General features: G+C 37.9%; 1 protein-coding gene across 11 annotated transcripts in view; it reads right to left on the bottom strand.

Moving 5' to 3' along the window:
- The window catches only part of mecom (MDS1 and EVI1 complex locus), a 159193-nt gene extending 148642 nt beyond the window's left edge, over positions 1–10551 (bottom strand). For 7 of the 11 annotated variants that reach the window (XM_023351915.1, XM_023351916.1, XM_023351919.1 and 4 more), the window contains exon 1: positions 10018–10550. In XM_023351915.1, coding sequence (XP_023207683.1) covers positions 10018–10054 — 37 coding nt within the window. In that variant the 5' untranslated portion in view covers positions 10055–10550. Of the gene's footprint in view, positions 1–10017 lie in introns of all 11 variants that reach the window. The other 4 variants (XM_023351922.1, XM_023351923.1, XM_023351924.1 and 1 more) reach the window with 1 other exon arrangement.
- Between the last annotated feature and the right edge of the window lie 11082 nt (positions 10552–21633).

Below are 21633 nucleotides of genomic sequence, written 5' to 3'. Positions count from 1 at the left end.
CACAGAGTGGAAAGAAGTGTATGTGTCACCATTAAGCTCTTCTCCGTGTTAGAATAATATTCCTACGGTGCTTTTAGGATGCTAACACTAATCAAAACAGGACATCCTGAAGAGGGCTGTGCTCTCTCTTCCCCGGCCCCGCTCATCGGCCTTCTTCGTGTTTTTGTGTTTGTGGAGGAGCGACAATCCCAGGAAGCGGTGAGGAGGGTTCATCAAAGCTCCAGGCGGGGGGCCTCGGCCAGAGGACTGCTGGTATGTGACAGGGAAAGGAATCTCTACTGTCCTATTGTTCCCTTGTTTCCTAGGTCTCATCACACGCCGGTGCATCCAGTTCACACACAGGTAAGCGGCACTAATCAGTCCCACATTCTTTTCCATGTCCATGTTCTTTCCTTTGCCACAACCCTGGATGACCAGCAGCACGTGTGCGCAGTGCACACACATACACAAACAGCAAGGAGCCTCATACATACTTGGGGAGACATCAAGACATAACTGTAAGGGCAGGGATGTGAATTTTCCTTTCCTCAGAGAAAAACGTGGATGAGTAAGGAGAATAATGGACCAAATGTGTCACTAATGATAACAAGGTACTCAACCAAACACAAAGAATCTACTTAGTTGTGGTGCAAAGTCAAATAAAAACGTACGCCTGAAACAGAAGTATTTTGTCACATTACAACCACAATTTGCAATGTATTTTAATGGGATTTTATGTGGCGAACCAACACAAAGTAGTTTATAACTGTGAAGTAGTAGAATGACTTTCAAAATTTGTAACTAAATAATGTTTGCTTTTTTTTGTTTTTTTATTTTAGGAGAACATTAGTGAACAAACAGTACCACAAACACCACAAACCACTGCAGACAGGTGAGTAAGAAAGACAAATTATAAACCATGTCTTAAGCTTTGAACATCTCCCAGATCACTGTTCAATCCATCATCAAAAAATGAAAAGTAATAGCAAAGGAAAACCAACCAAAACAAGGCCAGAGCAGAGAGGCAGTGTACGTACAAGTCCATATCCTTGGAGGAGTTGCAGAGATCCATAAAATCTTGTTTGTATTTTGCTTCAAGCCATACCAAATGTGGCCTACTGAGAGAAAATTAAAGGAATATGCCCCCAACTGATAGCCTACATTGACATGGCCATTTACCTACACTGATAGTAAGAAAACAATGAGGTAAGAAGAACTTTAACCAGAGAAGAAAAGACGAGATCCGATGGGAGACCTTTTGGTCCAAAAAGTCATGCTTTTCCAGGTATGTGGCCTATATGGAGAAATAACAGGAAGAACGCCAGTGTTACAGAAAAGCCAAATGAAGTCCCGCTTGAAAAATGCAACAAGCCATATAGGGTATGCAGCCTGGTGATGGCAGCAATGAGCTGTAGAAAAGTATATCTTCAGCATGGGCAGGAAAGCTAGATGAGGGCAATCCTAGAAGTAAACTTGTTAGAGGCTACAAAAGATTTGAGACTCTAGCAGAAGGTTTACCTTTGTGCAAGTTTTTTTCAGTAACTAAAAATAACACCAGAGCAACAATTGAATGGTTTAATTTAGAGCATATTAATCTGTTAGAACAGTTCGGTCAAAATCTAGACCTCACGCCGAATGTGAATACATAGAAAACACAATTGATGTAGATAGACTCTATCCATCTGCTATAGCTCAGCTTGAAAAAAAATGACAAATACTGTCTCCAGAGATGTAAAGCTGGTGGAAACGTATTCAAAAAGACTTCTAGCTTTGATTACAGCTAAAAATCTGAAAACAAATTTCTGACATTTCTTTGTGAAAGGTTTTGAAAGCAATGTATCCTTCCCTTTGCACTTTACCAGACACTACATTGTGGTGACCTATCACATAAAATCCCAATGAAGGCAATATGACAAAATGTGAAAAGGTTCCCTGAATCCTACTGAAATGGAGATTGTGTTTCCAAATTACCATTACTTGTTTTGCAGATCTTTGAGCATTTCTGCTTGGGTAGATATTGCACTCTCAGCTTGTCCAGATTTTTCATGGCTATGTCCTCTTTAAAAACCTTCTTCTTGTATTATTACATGAAAGTTCTGCAGTCCAACCTTCGTGAGGAAGACCTCAGCTTTGATCGCCTCTCCTCTTTATACTCCCATCCTGCAGGGGTGAGAGGTCATCAGGTAAATGAGCCTCAGGGTGGAGCACAAGGAAGGAGTGCAAGTTACAGCAAAGATAAAAGGGTGAACCAAAATCAAATAAGCATGACCTTCAAACACATACATGAAAACATTATCCCACTTCTAGTTTCCCTGTGTGAGCTTATTTGTTCCTTACTAATAATCTAAAATGACGACCCTCTCATTACCTCCTTTCATTGGTCCAACCAGCTCCACCCAGGGAGATCCCCAAGCGGTGCTGGAACACACTGTTATCACCACATTCACAAAACGATTGTTGGGTAATTCCTGTTTATAGCTATGCACTCCCTCTGGTGTATAAGCACTGTTTTCCCCATCAGCCCTCCAGGACAACCATCAAAATGTGTTCACAAGCAAGGAATTCCATTTAATCCCATCTGTAGGCATAAAGTTGTTCCTACAACTCTTAAAGAACACTGATCACTTCCAAAATGCGCAGAAGAATCAATAAAGCATGCTCTGCTGGAATAAGGTAAACACAAATCAGTTTTCACATAAAGAAGAGGCCGAGGCGGCTCTGGGTGGCTCAGCTGGTAGCGCAAACGCACGACGTGCAGGAGCTACAGTCAGCGACGCAGTCGTCCTGGGTTTGATTACCAGCCTCGGGCCGTTTGCTACATGTCTTCCTCCTCTCTCTTCACCCGGTATCATGCCTATTTACAGTTCAATAAAGCCATTTTTTGAACTGTAATTAATGGCAAATAAAGAATAAACGAAGTCAAGGACTTGGGGAAAACACAAAACTACAAGAAAAGGCTCGGGGTAATGAAAAGGTATTTGCTTGCTTGCATGTCCATTCTGTTTCTTCTCATTTGTCACACTTAAATGTTTCAAGTGATCAGATTCATTTCCATATCAAGCAAAGCCTGAGTAAATGCACAAAGCATTTTTAATTAATTTTAACTTTCCAAACTAACCTGCTGCATTAAGAAAAACTAACTACTCCATAAACCTGATAGCTGGTTGTGCTATGCTTGGAAGAAACAAACTGCCTTTAAACATTTGTGACAATCAAGACTTTTATGTCTCTGTGGAGGGGCTTTGGTCAACTATTCATTATAAAATTATTTTAATTTAGTCATTTTGGCTTATTTTTGAATTTTAACGTTCTGTTTGAAGTCATGCCACAGAAAGACCAGACTTTGACTAGGTCTTTCGAAAATGTTTCTTTTGTTTTTGTTTGGGGTTTTGTGTGTGTGTGTGCGTGTGCCACATGGTGGTTTGCTTTCTCTCATTGTCTTAATGATTTTTTCTTTAGGGTTTTTATAGAAGGGCATTGTTCCACCAATTAAAGCAAGTTGTCCAGGTCCCAAAGCAATAGAGCAACCACATATTGCCACCTACCACCATCATGTCTGACTGTTGATATGATGTACTTTTTCTGAACACCCAGATCATCCAAAAAGTTCTAAAAGATTTATTTTGTGTCTTCACTCCAAAGAATATTTTCCTAAAAGTTTTAAGGTTAATCTTAAGTAAATATGAAACTTGCCTTTGCATTCTTTACACTCAGCAGCAGTTTTGGTCTCATACGCATGTCATTTTGACTATTCTCTTTCTTTGTTGTTGAATTGTGAGCACAGCTTCAGATTTTATTCTGGATACTTTGTGACTTTGTGAATTACAAGTCGTTGATATTCTCTTGGAGAAATTGTAATAGGCTCGACGCTCCTGGAAACTTTCGCCAATGTTCCGTGTTGTTTTTGTTATTTGGTATTAACTCTCACTGTGGTTTGCTGGAGACACCAAGCCTCAGAAATGAGTTTGTAACCACTTCCAGACTGAAAGATGTGACAGACTTTTATCTGTTCTTAAATTTCTTGAGATCAGGACATGATTTGTTGGTTTGTGAGACCTTTTGGCCTTCTTCACATTGTGTAGGGTTGTTAGGGTTTTTCTGGGATTGTAGTTTGGTTTATCTGTTTTCCTTAGTTATTCTTAATTTGATTAGATCAGCTTTGTTTCTGTTTTACTTCAGTCCAGTCTGTTCTTGGTTGTTCTAGTTAAATTATGTTTATTTCTTTCCCCGTGCTTAGTCGTTTTTTCATAAAATTCGAAGACCTAGTTCCCCTGCTTGTGTTTAATCTTCCTCTCTCCTTTGTGCCTCTCTGTCTCTCTCTCTCTCTTAAACTCTCTCTCTCTCTACCTATTTCTCTCTCTTTCTCTAACTCTCTCTCACTTGCTGGTTATGTCCGTTATACCTCATTAGTTGTTACTTGGTCTCTGTGTTCCTTTGCTTCCTATGTGTTCGTCCTAACATATGTAAGAGGTTTTCTGGATTTTAATTAAACATTAATTCATCATACCCATCAACACTCTGGTTTGCACTTTGGTCCACTTTCTATCTATACACAACGTGACACAAAAAAGCTTTAACTTTTAATACATTGTTTTCTCTTTGCCTGATCTTCAAATCTTCAACAAAAAGTAAAAAATAGAAGAAATATATAAGGCGCCAAATGCTTTTTCATGGCACCGTAAGCCGGTCATGCTACATTTTTTTCACTTATCATGTAAAACTAACATTATGGCTGCAACTGCGATTAATATCAAAGTGCAGCAAACAATAAAAAATAATTTCAAATCTTGTTTTGCTTTCCTTCCCATAAAAGCCCTCAACAAAGTAATAAAGTAACTGATGCTTGTTAGCTGATGTGAGACATGAGGCCAGAGTGCTGGGCCCTGTTTCTACCACCTTCTCCAGGTAATTGATTGGTGCACATAAAATGATTGAGAACCTTTAATTAGCTAACAGAGGTACAGGCTCCTCACAGCATGCCAGAGGAGTGCTAACTTCACAATGCTACTGTAGCAATCTCTGCTGATGGTGAAGTGCGCCATCAGCAATCTGCTGACGTTATATCTCCTCAGACATCATAACGACACACAAATCACTTTGATGGAAACTTTTTTAAACTCAGCAATCTGCCATGAATCATGCACCAATTTGTGATGGGAAAGCGCTGGCACGTCTCACATTTTACAGTTTGACGGTTCAGTCTGAATAGTGCTTTTTGTTTAGATGTGCATTAAAACTTGCATGTAGATACTACAACAGAATAAGCACACGGTTTCAAGAAAAAACACACACAATCTATAAAAATATGTTTAGCCTGGGACGGCTCTGTTGATAATGACCTCAGCCTTGGCACCGCGCTCTGCCAGACCAGACTGCCGACAGACTGGAGGCTTTTGTGTTGACTCTCTATCTCTAACTCTGTGACCTTTAGGGGGGGGGGGGGAGAAAGCAGAATTGCTTTTTTATTATTTAGAAGGGGTAAGGCTCGCTCATTGTTCTGTATTGGTACAGTTTCCCTGCTGTAAACACACACTGGTTCCCAGGCTTGACATGTTGCAGCACAACTACACCCCCACCACCCTCCCTGCATCCAGCCCTTAGTGTTCCCACACTGGCCTGTCTGGGTCAGAGCATCATCACCACCCTCCCAACACAAATACACATCATCACCAATATCCAAACATTGCATTTTATGAATTATGAAATTCCCCCAGTACAAAATGATCTTGGAGAGACGGAACTGCATTTTGGAAAAGGGGGAGTAAAGACGGGGAAGAATCCCCCGGGAGGGATCTATGACGCTCCCTTGTGGCTCAGGACAGAGGCCATCCTTCAAATGGGTGACAACAGCGCCCAAACAAACCACTAACCTCATCAGCTCTCTGTTTATAGCCTGAAGCCTGATTCCTGGACGACTCATTAACATCAGAGACCTTCCAAAAGAGCCATTTTCATACATTGTTGATAGATTAAAAAGTCCTGGGTCTCACAACAACTGACCGTCAAAACTGCTGCTGCAACACTGTGCACAAGCCCATAAAGAACTAATTAAATACATACCATAAAGACTCTTTCCAGATATGTGTATGTACATACCTTTAAACACATTGACATGCATAGAGAAGGGTTTGACAGTCTTAAAACATGTTTATTAAACTGTGGTATGAACACCACATGTGATACCTGTGCTGCCTTTAGTGGTACTCAGTAGAGATTTTGATATTATTTATTTGCAAGAAAAATAAAATGGCTAAGAAAAATGGGACAGCAGTGGATGCTTTCCATTTTAAAATTGAAATCAAATCTCCGACATGAAATTACATCAAACCCTGCCTAAACTGATCCACTTCCAAGTCAAAAATACAACAGGATTTGATAGCTTATATGTTTAGTGGCTTGTCTACCTGCTGAAGCTAATATAAAATACTGTAGCACCATTTACTACAGGATATTGTAAAGTATTATGTGTGAAACATTCAGTGAGTACAAATAATTACTGTATCTATGTAAATAATAAATGCTAGGAAGCCATATTGAATTTTGAGCTTTGGGTTGGTGAAAAACTTCAACAACCTTTCATTTTATAAAGTTTTTTTTTTTCCAAGTCACACTTTTGAATTTTTTTTAAATGCATAGTCAAAGTCAATTTAAAAAAAAAAAACATTTTATTTTGCTTCATTGTTGTTGACATTGCAACTAGAGACAGACAATGGAGCCAGTCAATTTTCTCTCTGATCAGTGATCGGCAGGTGAAATACAAGAAAATCAATTTCCTGTTAATCAAATGCATTGAAACTAAGAACATTACCACGTCCTATCTGAAAAGCATCAAGCAAGAGCGTGACATTTGGTTCAATTTTATTTGATGAAAAATTATAAAGGTTAACACATAAATGGGCAGAATTTTTGTAATTCCATACATTTCTTCTGTCTTTTCTTTTTTATGAGTAAAGCAAACAACAACAACAGCAACAAAAAAGATAACTGATCAAATTAGACCTCTAAATAAAAAAACAGCACCAGCCATTAATAACCTCAAAGGTGCCTCCTGAACTCAAGCAACAGAAAAAGTCTTTGCCCTGTGTTATTGCAGTTTCATCATGTATATTTACTGACGTTGTATTAATCTGGTCAATCGCTGTAATGCGCACAGTGTAACCAAATTTGTTACAATTAAAGTAATTTAAAAAGAAAAAAAAACTTACAAACCGATGCAAACACTGATATGTCAATTGGAAGAATCAAACAAACAACAACAAAAAATTAAAATAAAAATTCATTTATGCTTTTAGAAAAAAAAAAAAAAAAAAAAAAGATCAATCCCCGATTATTCCTGAAGGACATATAAGGCATTCGTATTAACGCAGCTTTGGCACGAAACAGGGACAGAGAGCGCTGCTCCGGGACAGCAAGCGCCCTTTAATGAGCTCTCTATTTCACTTTCATCGCGCCGGGCCGCTCCTCTCACCTTTCAAATGGTCCGATCTATTAAGCGTTTTAATGAGCTCCGCCAAACAAACGCGAGATGCATGGCCCATTGAACAATCCATTAGAGAGGTTGACGCGCTGACGGACGCGACACACGCTCTCACTCGCACAGACGCGCCTTTTCTCTGCCAATCAGAGATGTCGGCTGTTAAGATAAGAAATGGACATGAAGACAAAATTCCGGGGATATTTGTATAACTGAGTGACGATGATTGAAGCGGATGGGAAACAGCCGCTGCATCTGCTTCTTAAGTTTTCTTATTAGGTTAATGGAGAGTTTCTTAAAAATGAACTGTAATAGTTAATAATTGTAACCGTATTTTATTTGGACAATAAAAAAAATGGTGATATTTCTGAGACACAAATGTGCTGAGTTTTAATTAGGCCCAGGAGGAGTCACTTTAGACCACCCTCCTCCTCCTCCCCCTCTCCTCCTCTTCCTCCCTCTTCACCGCGGGGTGCGGCCCTGTTCGCCTTGGCATTGCATACAGTGGGAAGTTTTTCTGTGGCGCACCGCATCACATCTGGACACGCGGACTAATCAGACAGCCTCCATCTATCACGCTTACGTTTACCACCTCTCCATCACCTTCTCTATTACACCCTTCTAGTTTTTTTTTTCTTCTTCTTCTTCTTTTGCCTAATCACACGACTTTTCTGTACAGGAGGGGAGGCACTCACTGAACGCATTTACCAGCAGAGCCCCTTATGAGGGTTCTGGGAATTTAAATATTCACCGCTGACACTGTGCAGAGCTGGCTGAGGGCCAGGGTGGGCCCGCTTCGTACTGTCCCTCGTCTAAAACATACCCGCAGAACTCTTTCTCTTTCTTTGCAAAACCACAATCGTTATACTTGTTCGTCTCTACAAGAATAATATAAAAAATCGATGCATTTCTACATCCAAAAAATCAGCAAACGAATTTTAAGTCCCCCCCACCCTGTCCCCACTTTACTTAGGCCCCTGTTAATGTGCCTGATGTGTTCTGTATTTGTTTAATTAATTGACAATTTATCACCTTTTTACTGGGCACCCTGCATTAGATGAAGGGATGAAGGAATTCTAACAACTTTCTGACCTCTGCTCTATTGATCGTTTCAAAGTAAAAATCAAATAGAAATCTGCTTTCAACAAGAGAAGGATAAATGTTGTGGTTAAAGTAAAATGTTAACATTTAAAACAAAACTAAAACGTGTAAGTCTGAGTCATCTAAATGCTTGTGTTGTTCAGAGGGAAAACGTATTTTTCAATATTAAACGTTTAATCAAACGTTCACGTGGTGCATGTTACAACTTGTCTTGCCCCGAGCAACATCTTGTGCAAAGGACATTAAAGAAAAAGGATGTTAACAACTTTAAATTGTGGTTGAAATGTGATATATGAAAAGACGTCTAAATGAAAACGTCACCTGACGTGGTTGAAAAGTTGTCAGGGTCAGTCAACTGCATTAGGTTTGTACAGAAAGTCTGGAAGACAAAATCCAACTGAGGATGTATTTTTCGGAGTTAAATAAAGACAGGGACAGATCAACCTGAAATAATAATAATAATAATAATAATAAAAGATTCCCTGATGGAGAGCTCGGAGGGCAGCAATTAAAGACACAACAAGAAAGCAACAATGCCACACCCGCCATGAATCAAACTGAAAAATCTGATTAAGAAAACGTCAGACTGGAATAAAGCATGCGCCATAATTTCTTGCCGCAAATCAATGCCTCCGCAGACGCACCGTTCTTCTCCTCACATATAGCTAATTGGTTGTAAGTTCTCAAATCGATTTTAATCCGAAATATGCAACTTTTATCATTTTTCAATAAACATGCCAAGCTTTTAATTTACCCGAAATATTTTTTTTCTGCAAAAATAATAATAATAATAATAATAATAATAAAAATAAAATAATAATAACAATAAACTGCAATAACGAGATTACATGCAAATTGAAGTCTGTAAGTTCCGGAGCTGTGCATGGAGAAATAAAAACGGAGTTAGGTCATTTTCAAGATCAGGCGAACTCTTAACGTTCATTGTTTCAAGTCGAAATAAACTTGCTTTGATCTTCACCTTCGAAATATTATCTTCTCCTTATTTCTCCCCATTAACTTCCTTTTCCCCAAAACTTTCCTCAGGCAGAAACAGAGGTGCGCAGCAGCAGCGCAGCAGCAGCAGCAGCGCAGCAGATGCAATAAGCGCCGATGCTCAGGACACGGGACTTTTCAACTCTACGCTACAGCGCCCACTACATGCAAGCAGAAGCGCTAAGAGCGGAGCGGACGCCTGGCAGAAAGTTCTCTCGTCGCTCCTTCAACTTTTTAACTTTTTGCTCTTCCTCTACAGTCGCTCTGACTTCTTTTTTTATTATTATTATTTCACTTCACAACCACATCGTGATGTGTTCTTTCCTACCGGGAGGAAGACAGGATTACGCGCTTTTGTTTGGAGATGAAGACATTACAGAAAGTATGAACTGATAACAGCGACAACCTATAGGTATATAAAATGGCATTTTTGAGAAGGAAAAAAAAGGAGAAAGGGATGTTGCACCTACTCGTGGCCAGTTTCCGCGCCCTGCCTTTGGACCTCATGGTGCCAGTCTCTGCGGCGTGGGTTTTGTTTGGATGTTTTCTTGAATCTTTTTTTTTCTTTTTTGTCCTCCTTCTTTTTTGATTTTTCTCTGTCCCCTTTTTCTCTGGGTTTCTTGGTCCAAACGCACTATCTCTCCGGCATTGTCAGTCTGGACACCTTCGCACATGCGCACAGCGCGGAATCTGCCGGGCAGCATGTGCCAGAAAAAAAAAAAAAAGGAAAAAAAAAAGAAAAAAGTTTGAGACGATTTATTACTTTGATATTGGACCGATCGGGTGAAGATGTGTGGGGAAAGATTCGAGGACATCTCGTTCCGTGCTTATTTCTTAAGATGAGAGTGAGCGGGACGAGCTGAAAATAAATAAATATAGATCCTGGTTCTTCTGCACATCGAACTTTAAATTAACCTACATCAACTTTAAAAAAAAGAGAGAAATGTTTCAATGATGAAAATATCTTCAACAACACTTTTTAAAACTAATATTACGGATGTAATAAGTTAATATTACAGACGCAATTTTAGTGTCTTATTAAAAGGTTCTCAGAATGAAGACAGGTATTTTTTTTCTGTTTTTGCAGACTCTAAGATCTAAGATACAATCTAGCCCACCTTTTCTCCTCGAATGAAGTCACATTAATCAACGTTGTCTTAAAAATGACAGATGCGCAGTCAAAGCCATTAAGAGGTTCCACGTGTTTTAATTGCGTTGTAATCACTGAAGCACAGGAAATGAATGAAAACTTTCCATCCATGTTTTTAAATATGAGAGTTCTCTTCTTTTTTTTTCTCTTTCTTCCTCGTTTTCCTCCCTCTACATTCTCTCTTTGCTCAGACAATTATTAATATGTTAAGTTCTTTTAGTATTATTGGCCATTTGAGACGTATCGGCTTGTGTGTATATTCCATCACTTGCTAATTGCCGCAGAGCTCAAAAAAAGTGTTTTTACGTGATCTGACCTGAAAAGGGGGCAGATCCATTAAGAGAGGAAATCTTTTTTTTTTTTATGAGATTTGTTTCGGTCGGTTTTGTTCCTTTTATACATATAATAATAATGATAATAATAATAATAGTTATTATTATTATTATTTTAAATAAGAAGTTATCTCACTCATAATCGGCACAGCCACTGAAATCACAGTAAACCGCAGTTCATACATCATAGACTCATAAGATGCAGACACCATACAATGTGCCCTTTTTGTTACCGCTTCGGCCTTCTTTAACGAGTTTGCCTCAGCCTATTAAAATACAGCTAAATCATTATCTCTTAAAGGTGTGGCTTGGCTGCCTAGACTCATCGACGGGATGTAATTAAAGTAATTGGCAATTAATGACATCAGCTGGAGATGCTGCTGACAGTGCAAACGCGAACTTCTCAGCCCCCACGAGAGCTGAAACAGAGACAGAAAGTTTCCAAAAGGGGTGGCCAGGTGGGGGACACACATCGTGGGAACCTGAAGCTTTAAAAGATGTTAAGGATATTTATTAGGTTGTTGGGAGAATGATGGGCATTATGTGATGGCGACAAAAACACAAATAAACAAATAACTGTTTTAAGTGTGTTCTACCAGGTTTTAGATTCATATCAATAAAAGGTTATGGATGATAAAGAAACTGGCTGGCCAAGTGGGGCAGAAGGTCTGGGCAGCATATTTCAGCAAAGGGCTGGCTGTTGCACCCTCAGATTCCTGAAACCCCTTGTTGGCGCCTCTGGACTGCCATAAAAAAAAAAAAATCACCGCCAGTTCCACCTCAGATAGTGTCTGCACCCTCTGCTTCCATTTTATAGCTGACTTTCTTATCTGAGCACAAAAAAAGAAAGGAAAAAAAAAAGATTCGAATATGAAACGTGCAAAATGATTTTTTGCAAGTTATTCTGTCTTCTTAATAAAATAAATAAATTTAAAAAACTATAGAGCTCTCTCCCGAAATGTCCTTATCTTATTTGCAGCTCGAGTGAACTGGGACTTTATATGCTGTTGCACCTCTGCTGTAATAGTATTAATGATGGGTCTGAAAAGGTGGCGCACCGCGCGCACACAAACACAAACTCCCACCAAGCGCAGGGGAAAATGGGGGAGGAGGTTTAACTGTAGAGCGCTCAATTAGTCTGAATAGAAACAGTTTTCATTCACCACAATAACTCACTCCTCTCTTTCCCTCGTTTTTTTTTTTTTTTTTTTTTGCTTTTCCCCTTTCCCCAGATAAATGTTTTATTAGGATAAGGCGGTGGAGCGGAGCGGAGTGCGTGTGCGTGAGCCCTGCTTGTGGGTTGCAATTATTGGAAATTAATTGGAGTTGTGAGATCCCCATGTTTGGAAATGTCTAATAATAATAATAATAATAACAACAACAATAATAAACGAAACAAACCCGTCTAGCAAGTTTCAAAGAACGACTGGTATGTTAGCAGATATCTGTTTCCTGTAGATTCTTCAGTTGTGAAGGGGTTAAAAAAATAACATGACCTGCGCTGCGAGAGCAGCAGAGAAAGACTAAAAGTGAAAAGGGAGCCTCGGGCGCAAGGAAATTACCCGGGCCTGCGTGACCTTTGGGTGAGGTAATCAATCAAATGATCAACAGGGATATTTATCACCGCTTTATCCAATCTTTTCCTGGAAGCAAAAATCAAATATTCAAAAGACACACAAATAAGCCATATTGGTGGTTCAGCCATAGTATTATTTTTCTTGGTTATACCTTTTGACAGTGGTTTAGTTGTAAAACTGTTTAAAAAAAATTCTATTAATCACTTCTAATTTTCTCTTCTAACTCCTTTACTTCTGTGGGTGTAAAAGAAATACCGCAGGGATCTATTGGTGTAATGCGTGCTGCCCCTTTGTGGAGAATAATCCGTTCAATCAGAAGCGGCAGTTTGCAGTCATTAATGGTCCAGTTCTCCGCCACAAACGTTAATGCATGGGCTACTCAGTTCATGCAAGGTAAAGGTAAAGACAGTGAGTAATCCCCCCCAAAAAGATGAGCCAAATAAATTAAACAAACTAGTTGTTATGCACTTAGTTCTTTTTCTTCCTGAAACTAATAAACGACAGGAAAGCCAATAAAATCAGAAGATTGAATATAGGTGAATATTCGCTATATAAAAATTTTACGCTATATAAAAATATAGCGTATAGGTAGTAGGCTGTTTATACACTATGTATGTACGTACAGTACTGTATGTATGTATTGCCTTGTAAATAGGCTGCCCATTTGCAAGGTAAATGCATATATTTAATGAACATTGTGGACAAAAAACTGAGTATCATATATAAAAAAAGAAACACTCTGACTTTGGTTGTTTGCTTTAAAAGAACATTGTGTTTAAATCTTGAGCAGTAACTAGAATAAAAACATTAATTTATCTTTACAACAGAAAACCTCAAATATTGAATGTAATGCGTAATTAAATTAGTTTAAGAAGAATAAAAAGACAAATTCTGAAAACCACTATGGTACATATAGACCATTATACAAATATGGTCTATATGTACACAGTCTATTCATTTCTTCTTATTTTGCATCACTCTAGCGATTAGACGCAAGAGTCAAAAACTGTAATAAAACACTGAACGTCAGTGAGAATTCTTTATGTTATACTGCCCTCTTGTGGATGTCTATCAGCAGTGTTGTAGGTGAAGAACAGCCTTTGTATGTAACAGCTGGTAACGCACCAGTAATACTTTAGATACTTACTTTAGATAAGTCAAATTACTACAGAAACACAACAGATACAAATAGATTAACAATCAGTGGTTACCAGGGTTACCAGGCTGGGCCTCTTTGAGGATGTAAACTGCAGTTACAGCTGTGCCCAGTGCCACTATGAAAGACAGATTACGATACACTCCAGAGACAATTTGTGGAAGTAGTATTGACAGTGTTCGTGTTGGCTTTGGATATATTTATCTCTGAGGACTGCTCGATGAGAGGTTCTTCTCATCCTGCAGGAACGTCAACAAAGGCCTTTGACAAGTAATCGATGGGACAGTCGAACAGGGTTATTTACTCCAGTTTCCAGTAACAGCAGACAGCCTGATCATGTCAAGTTCCCGGTTGCAAGGCAATTAAAGAGTAATATAACTGAATGAGATCCTTAAGAAACTTAAGTAAGACACTAGCTGATACTCAAGTGTATGTCACTGTCTCCTGACAGCTGATAACTTAGAACATAAAGGAACAGGACATAAAGGCATATGTTTTTATGTAGTATTTGATGAGGAAACTACTTTTTACCACTGAATCTGGAACAAATGGCAATCATCTGCTTCTATAACCATAAAGACAATTACAAAGTCGACCTTCTAACCCTTCTATCACCTTAAGAAAATTTCTGGGATTAAAGGACTAAAGGACTAATGTCCCAGCAAGATCTTGAGACACTCATCCATGCATTTATCGTTAGTAACATTGATTACTGTAAAACTGTCTTCACAGGTCTGCCTAAAATATTAATTAGACAACTGCCTCAAATGTGCTATACAAATAAATTTGACTCGACTTGTGAATTGTCATGTACTTCGTTTTCTTGGTCCCAGATGTGTTGAGATCAGAGTGATGTTACACTTGACTAAATTGTTTTTACATCAGGAAGAAAAAATTAAACTGCAGACATGTCCATGTCTGCTCCACCTTTAACAAGGTTTGTCACTTTGTGATCAGATAAATTTACTAGCGTCACAACGGTGACCTCCAAAGGTGAACGCAACATCACAAAATGCAGGACTGTTTTTAATCAAACTTCCTTCTCTTTTGCTTGACAAGTCATGGAAATAGTTTGCCAAATGAAATTGTAACATGTACTATTTATAAAATGTTTGCACATTTGGCAAAAACAGGAATTAAATAAGCAGATTTGCACTCATTATTGATGAAGGAAAAGGAATGTTTCTGTGAACTGTCTGTAGGATTGTAGTTTGATTGGTTATGAGATGTAAATAATGAATTACTATACATGTATATAATTAATTGTTATGCTGGCTTTTTAACAATTCATAATCTGTTAAATCATATTTGATTGCCAGAAACCTGTCCAAGGACCTCAGGTGGAAATTAGCATGTTTTGCTAAAACCTGGTATCATGCATCTATCCTGTTAAAAGTTAATAAAATGTTGTGTATTGTATAAAATAAGTAGTTAACACTTATTTCCTGTAGATACTTACTGTCCAGGCTGGTTGTGGTCTCATAACAACATGTTCTGCTGTTTTTTGGATGCCAGTCTCTAGATGTCAGTTAGCAAGAAGACTAGTGCATCATGGGACGGATGCCACTTCAGCATCACAGGGCAGCACAAGACAAGATAGATAACCACACACACTCTCACATTCACACACATGACTGAGAGCAATTAAAGGAGGACTCTTAACCTAATGCATATATCTTAGGACAATGAGTGTATCTGGAGAGCACCCACACATGCAATATGCATCCATGCGGTTCAACATGCAACCAAATATTTTCTCAGTGTACACACATATCAAACTTGGAAAAGAAGGCTCCACTGTGCTGCAAGAGCTATTTAAAAGTCAGATGGTCAGTTGAAGTTTGAGGGGCTAAAAAAGGTGTGAACTCATCTACCAGGTTTAGGTTAACAAAATGAAACGAATCCCTTTGGAAGATTTTGCACCACTACATTAATCACCTAATATGAATACATAATATTTATTTTGTAATCAATTTAAGAAGTGGATTGCTATTGTGCTGCATATTCTTTTGACACAATTAGAAAGGAGCAGTAGATAAAGGGACAATATATATGACAAAGAGCTTCAAGTAATAAATAGGATGGTAAGATTTAAAAAATTTTTAACCTTATTTTGAACCAAATGTTAAAAATGCTCCCTCTTTACCATATCTGTGACAATATCTGCTGGTGCTGATCCACTGTGTTTTCTGAAGTCCACATTCAGTTTAGCCATCTACCAGGAAACTTTAGAGCACTTCATTCTTCCCTCTGCTGACAAGCTGCATGGATATTCTGTTTTTATTATCCAGTAAGACTTGACACCTGCCCATACTAGCAAAAGTGCCAAAAGCTGGCTGGTTCAATGACCATGATGTTCCCTTACCTTAACCCAAAGGTGTCAAACTCCAGTCCTCGAGGGCCACTGTCCTGCAGTTTTTAGATGTGCCACAAGTACAAAACACTGGAATGAAATTGCTTAATTACCTCCTCCTTGTGTAGATCAGTTCTCCAGAGCCTTAATGACCTAATTATTCTATTCAGGTGTGGTGCAGCAGAGGCACATCTAAAAATTGCAGGACACCGGCCCTTGAGGACTGGAGTTCGACACCCCTGCCTTAACCCCATAGAAAGTCTATGGGTTGTCAAGAGGGAAATGACAGACACCAGACCCAACAAGGCAGATGACCTAAGCAGTCTGGGCTTTCATTACTGCTCAGGCTGATCAAAGAAGAAGAATAGGTAAAAACTTAATGTTCAAAATCTACAAATAAGGCAATGACAAACTTCAAGTGCCTCTACAAATTAATATCCTGAGGGCTGAATACTAATACAATCAATAATTTGTCGTGTTCTGTGTTTCCTGTGTGTTAATTTCGAGTTTTTGGTGTCTCCGTGTCTCCGTGTTGTCCTGTTCTCCCCTTGATTAGTTCCCAGGTGTTTCTTGTTCCCTGATTACCCCCAGTGTATTTAGTGTCACCTGTGTGTCTGTTCTTTGTCGGGTCCTCGTCTAATGTGCGTGCTGTCAGTGGTGGTGTCCATTCATGTTAACGGTTGCTACTGGCGTCGAGCCCGGGCTTCTGCTCGGCCGTGCTGCCCGTTGATTGGACTGTGGTTGCTTTATTAAAATCATTTATTCATCTTACCTGGGTCTACAGCGTCTGCCTCACCACCTCTCACCCTACACTGCACCACCAAATCGTGACATAATTTAGCAAAACATTGCAAACAGTTAAAACTACAAAATGTAACTTTTATAAAAAAATGTTTTTTACATATTTGTAAAAACTCTTACCATGTCGTAACAGTATGAGAAAGATAATCTGTGAGAACAGCAGTTTCCTCCACTTTTTCCCTGAGATACTATTGCCGTCTGCAGAAATGCACCACTGTCAACCAAAAACAACCAATCAGAGCCATTAGAATGGCCTTAGTGTTGTCAATCATCCTATGTGCTCACTGCTCAACATGCTAACGAAGGAGCTCAATTCTTTCACAGAATACCTGTCTCATACTGTAATGGTATACTGACATTTTCAACAAATATGTAAAACATTTTTTTGTATAAAAATTGTTACAACTTTAAGAAGTATGTACAAATTTGTGTACAGCCAATTGTACACAAATCTGTAGAGGAATTTACTTTTTTTCTGCAATAATTTAAGTCACAAGTTCTGAAGCATTTTAGGGAAAAGTAAACTGTAGGGAAATAGCCAAAACAAACTGAGCAAGTGCACAATTCCAATAAACAAATTAGACCGGCAGCTTTGTTCAACGATTACTGTTGGAAAAAAGTAAAGCTATTTCTTAATAAATTGCTCTGCTTTTCACTGTGAAAGAGTTGGTCTTTATGAATTGAGAACATAATCGTAGGGCACAGAATAAAAAAGATGATGTCACCGTACAATTGTACTCCTACATTTGTGCTTTTGCAAGAATCTTATTATGGTTACATACACACCTTTTTAAAGCTGTTTGCAAGAAGAAAACCAACATATTTGGAATATATGTATATCTTATATACATATATATATATATATATATATATATATATATATATATATATCTTTAATTTGATTTCTTTTTCCAATAACCTCATGAAAAAAGTAGAGACTGAAAAGAAAATCACACAAAATAAAGCCACACTTTACTCCAGAGTGTTTTATTATTATATTTAGTTTTTATTATAATTTTCAGCTTGTATTACTTTAAAGTCAAAACGCTGAGGTGCATAGTCATGAAGGGAGCATGAGCAACATGGTCACAAAGACAAACAGCTGAACATTCACAGGAAAGTTAACCCAGGAGTACAGAGTTGCAGATTTGCTTTGCTTACATGTGTTAAACTATGAACAAATTTCAAGCTATACACCTAAGTTCTAACATTTCTACAAGGTGTTTGGTCTCACGTGAATATATGAAACTGTTGTCTTCAGATAGATATGTAAAAGATTTTAAAGAAGTCCAAAATTTAGAGCAGCTGTCTGAAAAGGGGAATTGGTCAGTTTAAGTATGTGCTTGTTTTTTATACATTGAGCTAGCTTGCCTTGGTCTGTGTGTTTCTCCTTTTGTTATTATTATTATCATTATTATTATTATTATTTTTTTTTTTTACAAAAGTTAATATTTTTCTTTTCCATTTATGATACTCTTAAAGCAAGAGCAAATTGTTATTATGTTTTAAACCATAATTAGATCAATGATTTCATCTTTTAATCTTTGTGGAATAGAGTTGCAACGTACAACTACTGCACTATTTATTTACCTTTTTCTTACTCTTTTTGGTCTTTTAAATGTCCAAAAACAGACTGAAATGCCGATTACAGCTTATCAAAACAGAATAGACATTACTAAACGTTTTCAACCTTATATAATAAATAGGTTTGTGGAAGAGTCACAAATAAAAGTGACATTACTAAACCGTGAAAAATATATTTTTCTTAATTTTCTCAAAGTTTTAAAACACAAATTAAAATATTTGGCAGTTTCCTTTTTTCCTGCAATTCACCAATGGATTAACTCACAAACCGTTGCAGCTCTGGACTGGAATGTGGGAGGCAGAGAATTAGACGTCAGATGTTTGGCGTGGCAGTGAGACTTTCACCTGCTCATACTGCAGCAGTTTGTACTGAGCAATATTTGTAATACAATACGGAAGCTGAGAGTGTTACTGTGGGTTTTTAACTACGTAGTTTGAGAGTTGTGTTGTAGGAATAGTGATGCAACAACAGCAGACGTGAGACTCTTGGACTGGCAGTACGAGTTTCAGCTGCTCTGGCAGTAAGAGCAATACTAACCCTAAGGAATTATAGTGGCCACTCAGAACTCATAACACTGACCCCAGGGTGTCTACAAATTTTCTTTTCTCACTCTTAGCTGTCAAATGGCAGCAGTTTGCCAATTGTCCAACATTTGCAGAAACTGATGTCTGTATTATTAAATTGATTTTCTGTAAACATCTTTTTAAACGTATTAAATATGAATATTCCTTTAATTTATTATAAAAAAAGTAATGGGTCTTTTGCTCTAACTCGAATTATTACACAAAGCAATAGCAATAAATGCAACACTGTGAATATCTGTGTAGTGTGGTGGAAGTAGTCAGTGATCTTATCACATAGATAATTAAACATATATTTCAGCTTGCACTATAAATGACCGCTTTTTTACATGCTGCAATCCTAATTTTGCAAATTGAGATACACTAAATGCACCTGGCATATCACATTGGCTTGCCGTTCCGGGGAGATATGTTATGCAGTTTTCTGCCACGAGGTGGCAATCGTTTTTTTTTCCTTTTTTTTCTGTGCTCTGTTACATCACTGCAGAGGTGGAATTTTGAACAAATACTATCTGGACTGCAGCAGTCAATATGAGGAGGTCGTTGACATACAGAGTTATGCTGTTGTCAGAGCAGATATTTCTCAGAGGAGAAGAGAAAACACCTCAAAGTACCAACATGAATACAAAAACAGGATGAGAAAACAAAATAACTTTGCTTATATTAGCGTGGAGGTTGATACAAAGTCCACAGACATAGAGGCTGCTCTTTGACAAACAGAACTAATTTTAAAGCAAGGCGTGTAATTTTGTCTGGCTAAATCCGAGCACCACTCTAAAAATATTATTGTGTACATGAAACAAACAAGTCCAGAATAACGGGCAGATTTTGGTCATGTTTTCTGGAGCCAGTAGTCTTCATTCGAGAAGACACACAATGAAGGTTAAAGATTACAGGGTTTCGGCAGGTCACAAAAGTTTCAAATTTAATAATCTGAATTTTGATCCATAAAAAGTAAAAAAATAAATAAGTCCAGATTATTTTTTACAAGTCTGAAATTGTTAAGTTATTTTCTAAATTTGTGCTCACATTACTGCTTTCACTTGCTCTTTGTTTTACCCCTTATTTTATCCAATAATTACATTTTGCACTAGCAAGAATCCTTAACTTGCAGAAACCCTAAATGAAATAAAAAATAGAACAACAGTATTTTTTTGTGAAAATAAGTACTGTATCCATAATGCTAATGAGAGGTTAAGACATATCGGGTAAACTAACACTAACAAACACACCAACTCCCCAGTATTGCTTTCACCTGCACGAAGACATTGGATGTAGATATGCACCTTATTTTTTTGAGGGATCTGTAAAGGAAGGGTTTTACAATTGTGCCTGGATGTTAGTATGTGTGTCAGTAGAGCATCGCTACATCCATAACATTCACATTTTAGAGCATATTAAGGACACAGTTACATACAGAACTGCACAATTTTTGCAGTATTTGGTTACATCCAACTAATCACTGCTTCAGGAATATCAACCATTCTCCTTTCCATTTACACCAAGCAAAATAATTCCAACCTAAAGACAGTTTGCACTTAAAACTGCCAAGTGAGGGATAATCCAAACCATTTTTGTTTAACCCTGTCGCGTCTCGTGTGCTTGAAGCATTTGTGTTGCATGCAGTTGCTGAATGAAATCTGATTGCCTGAACTAATTTAGGAAAGTAAGAGACACATTTATCCAGATGGTATTCAAGTGAACACATCTGTCTCCTCAAGACATTCACAACAAAAAGTCCTCTTAATATACAGCATTGCACATTGCCAAACAGGATCTTGTCAATGGCGTACTACAAAACTGAGTTGGATATTAATAATGCTAACTGCTTCAGCAACATGGGCTTCTGATAAGTGAAACAGATAATTGCAATCCATTCATAATATCAAGAGCAGGACATTGGCTGCTTTGTGTGGCATTAAAGTATGTAAGTATATGAGCTCAGATTTTCATCAGTTCTTTTGAAGCCATTTACTTGGCAGCTGTACATGAAGCACAGTTCAATTAGATCTTAATTCATGCCAATTCCACAATAAAGAAACAATAAGAAGGTTTGTTTTTATAACTTGTTATGGCTTTGAGGCTAATTGCAGATTTTAAATCTGCACAGTGAATTTAATGCTAAGTGTAAATGGAATGCAGTTTCCTTTATCTAGCACAAATCAATCAAGCTATTTGATGCTAATACCAGAACATTAGATGAAAATGCATTTGTGTGGTATCGATATACATATTGGTGCAATGAGATATGCCGAGGACAGACAGAGCTCTGCCTGGCTGTCCAGACGCATCAATAAAGTGCCTTACAACAGGTTATTGCATAATCTGATGTCTGCCTTATTGCTTCCATTGAAAGCAAGAGCGGCACTCTCATAAAAGAGAGCAAAAAACTGGTACAAATGAAGAATTCAATATGATCAAATCAAATAATACAATGTGGGGAAAAATTATAAACATCATTTATAACTTTGTACAAAGTTGCATTTTGCTTTAATAAAGTGCATGATTTTTTTCTTTGAAAGGCCGGTCTACAATCTTGTAGTATTAAAGT

This window comes from Xiphophorus maculatus, chromosome 18 (genome assembly GCF_002775205.1).
Source record: "Xiphophorus maculatus strain JP 163 A chromosome 18, X_maculatus-5.0-male, whole genome shotgun sequence".
Taxonomy (NCBI): domain Eukaryota; kingdom Metazoa; phylum Chordata; class Actinopteri; order Cyprinodontiformes; family Poeciliidae; genus Xiphophorus; species Xiphophorus maculatus.
Note: the sequence above shows the minus strand (reverse complement) of the source record. Positions and strands in the feature narration are given on the sequence as shown.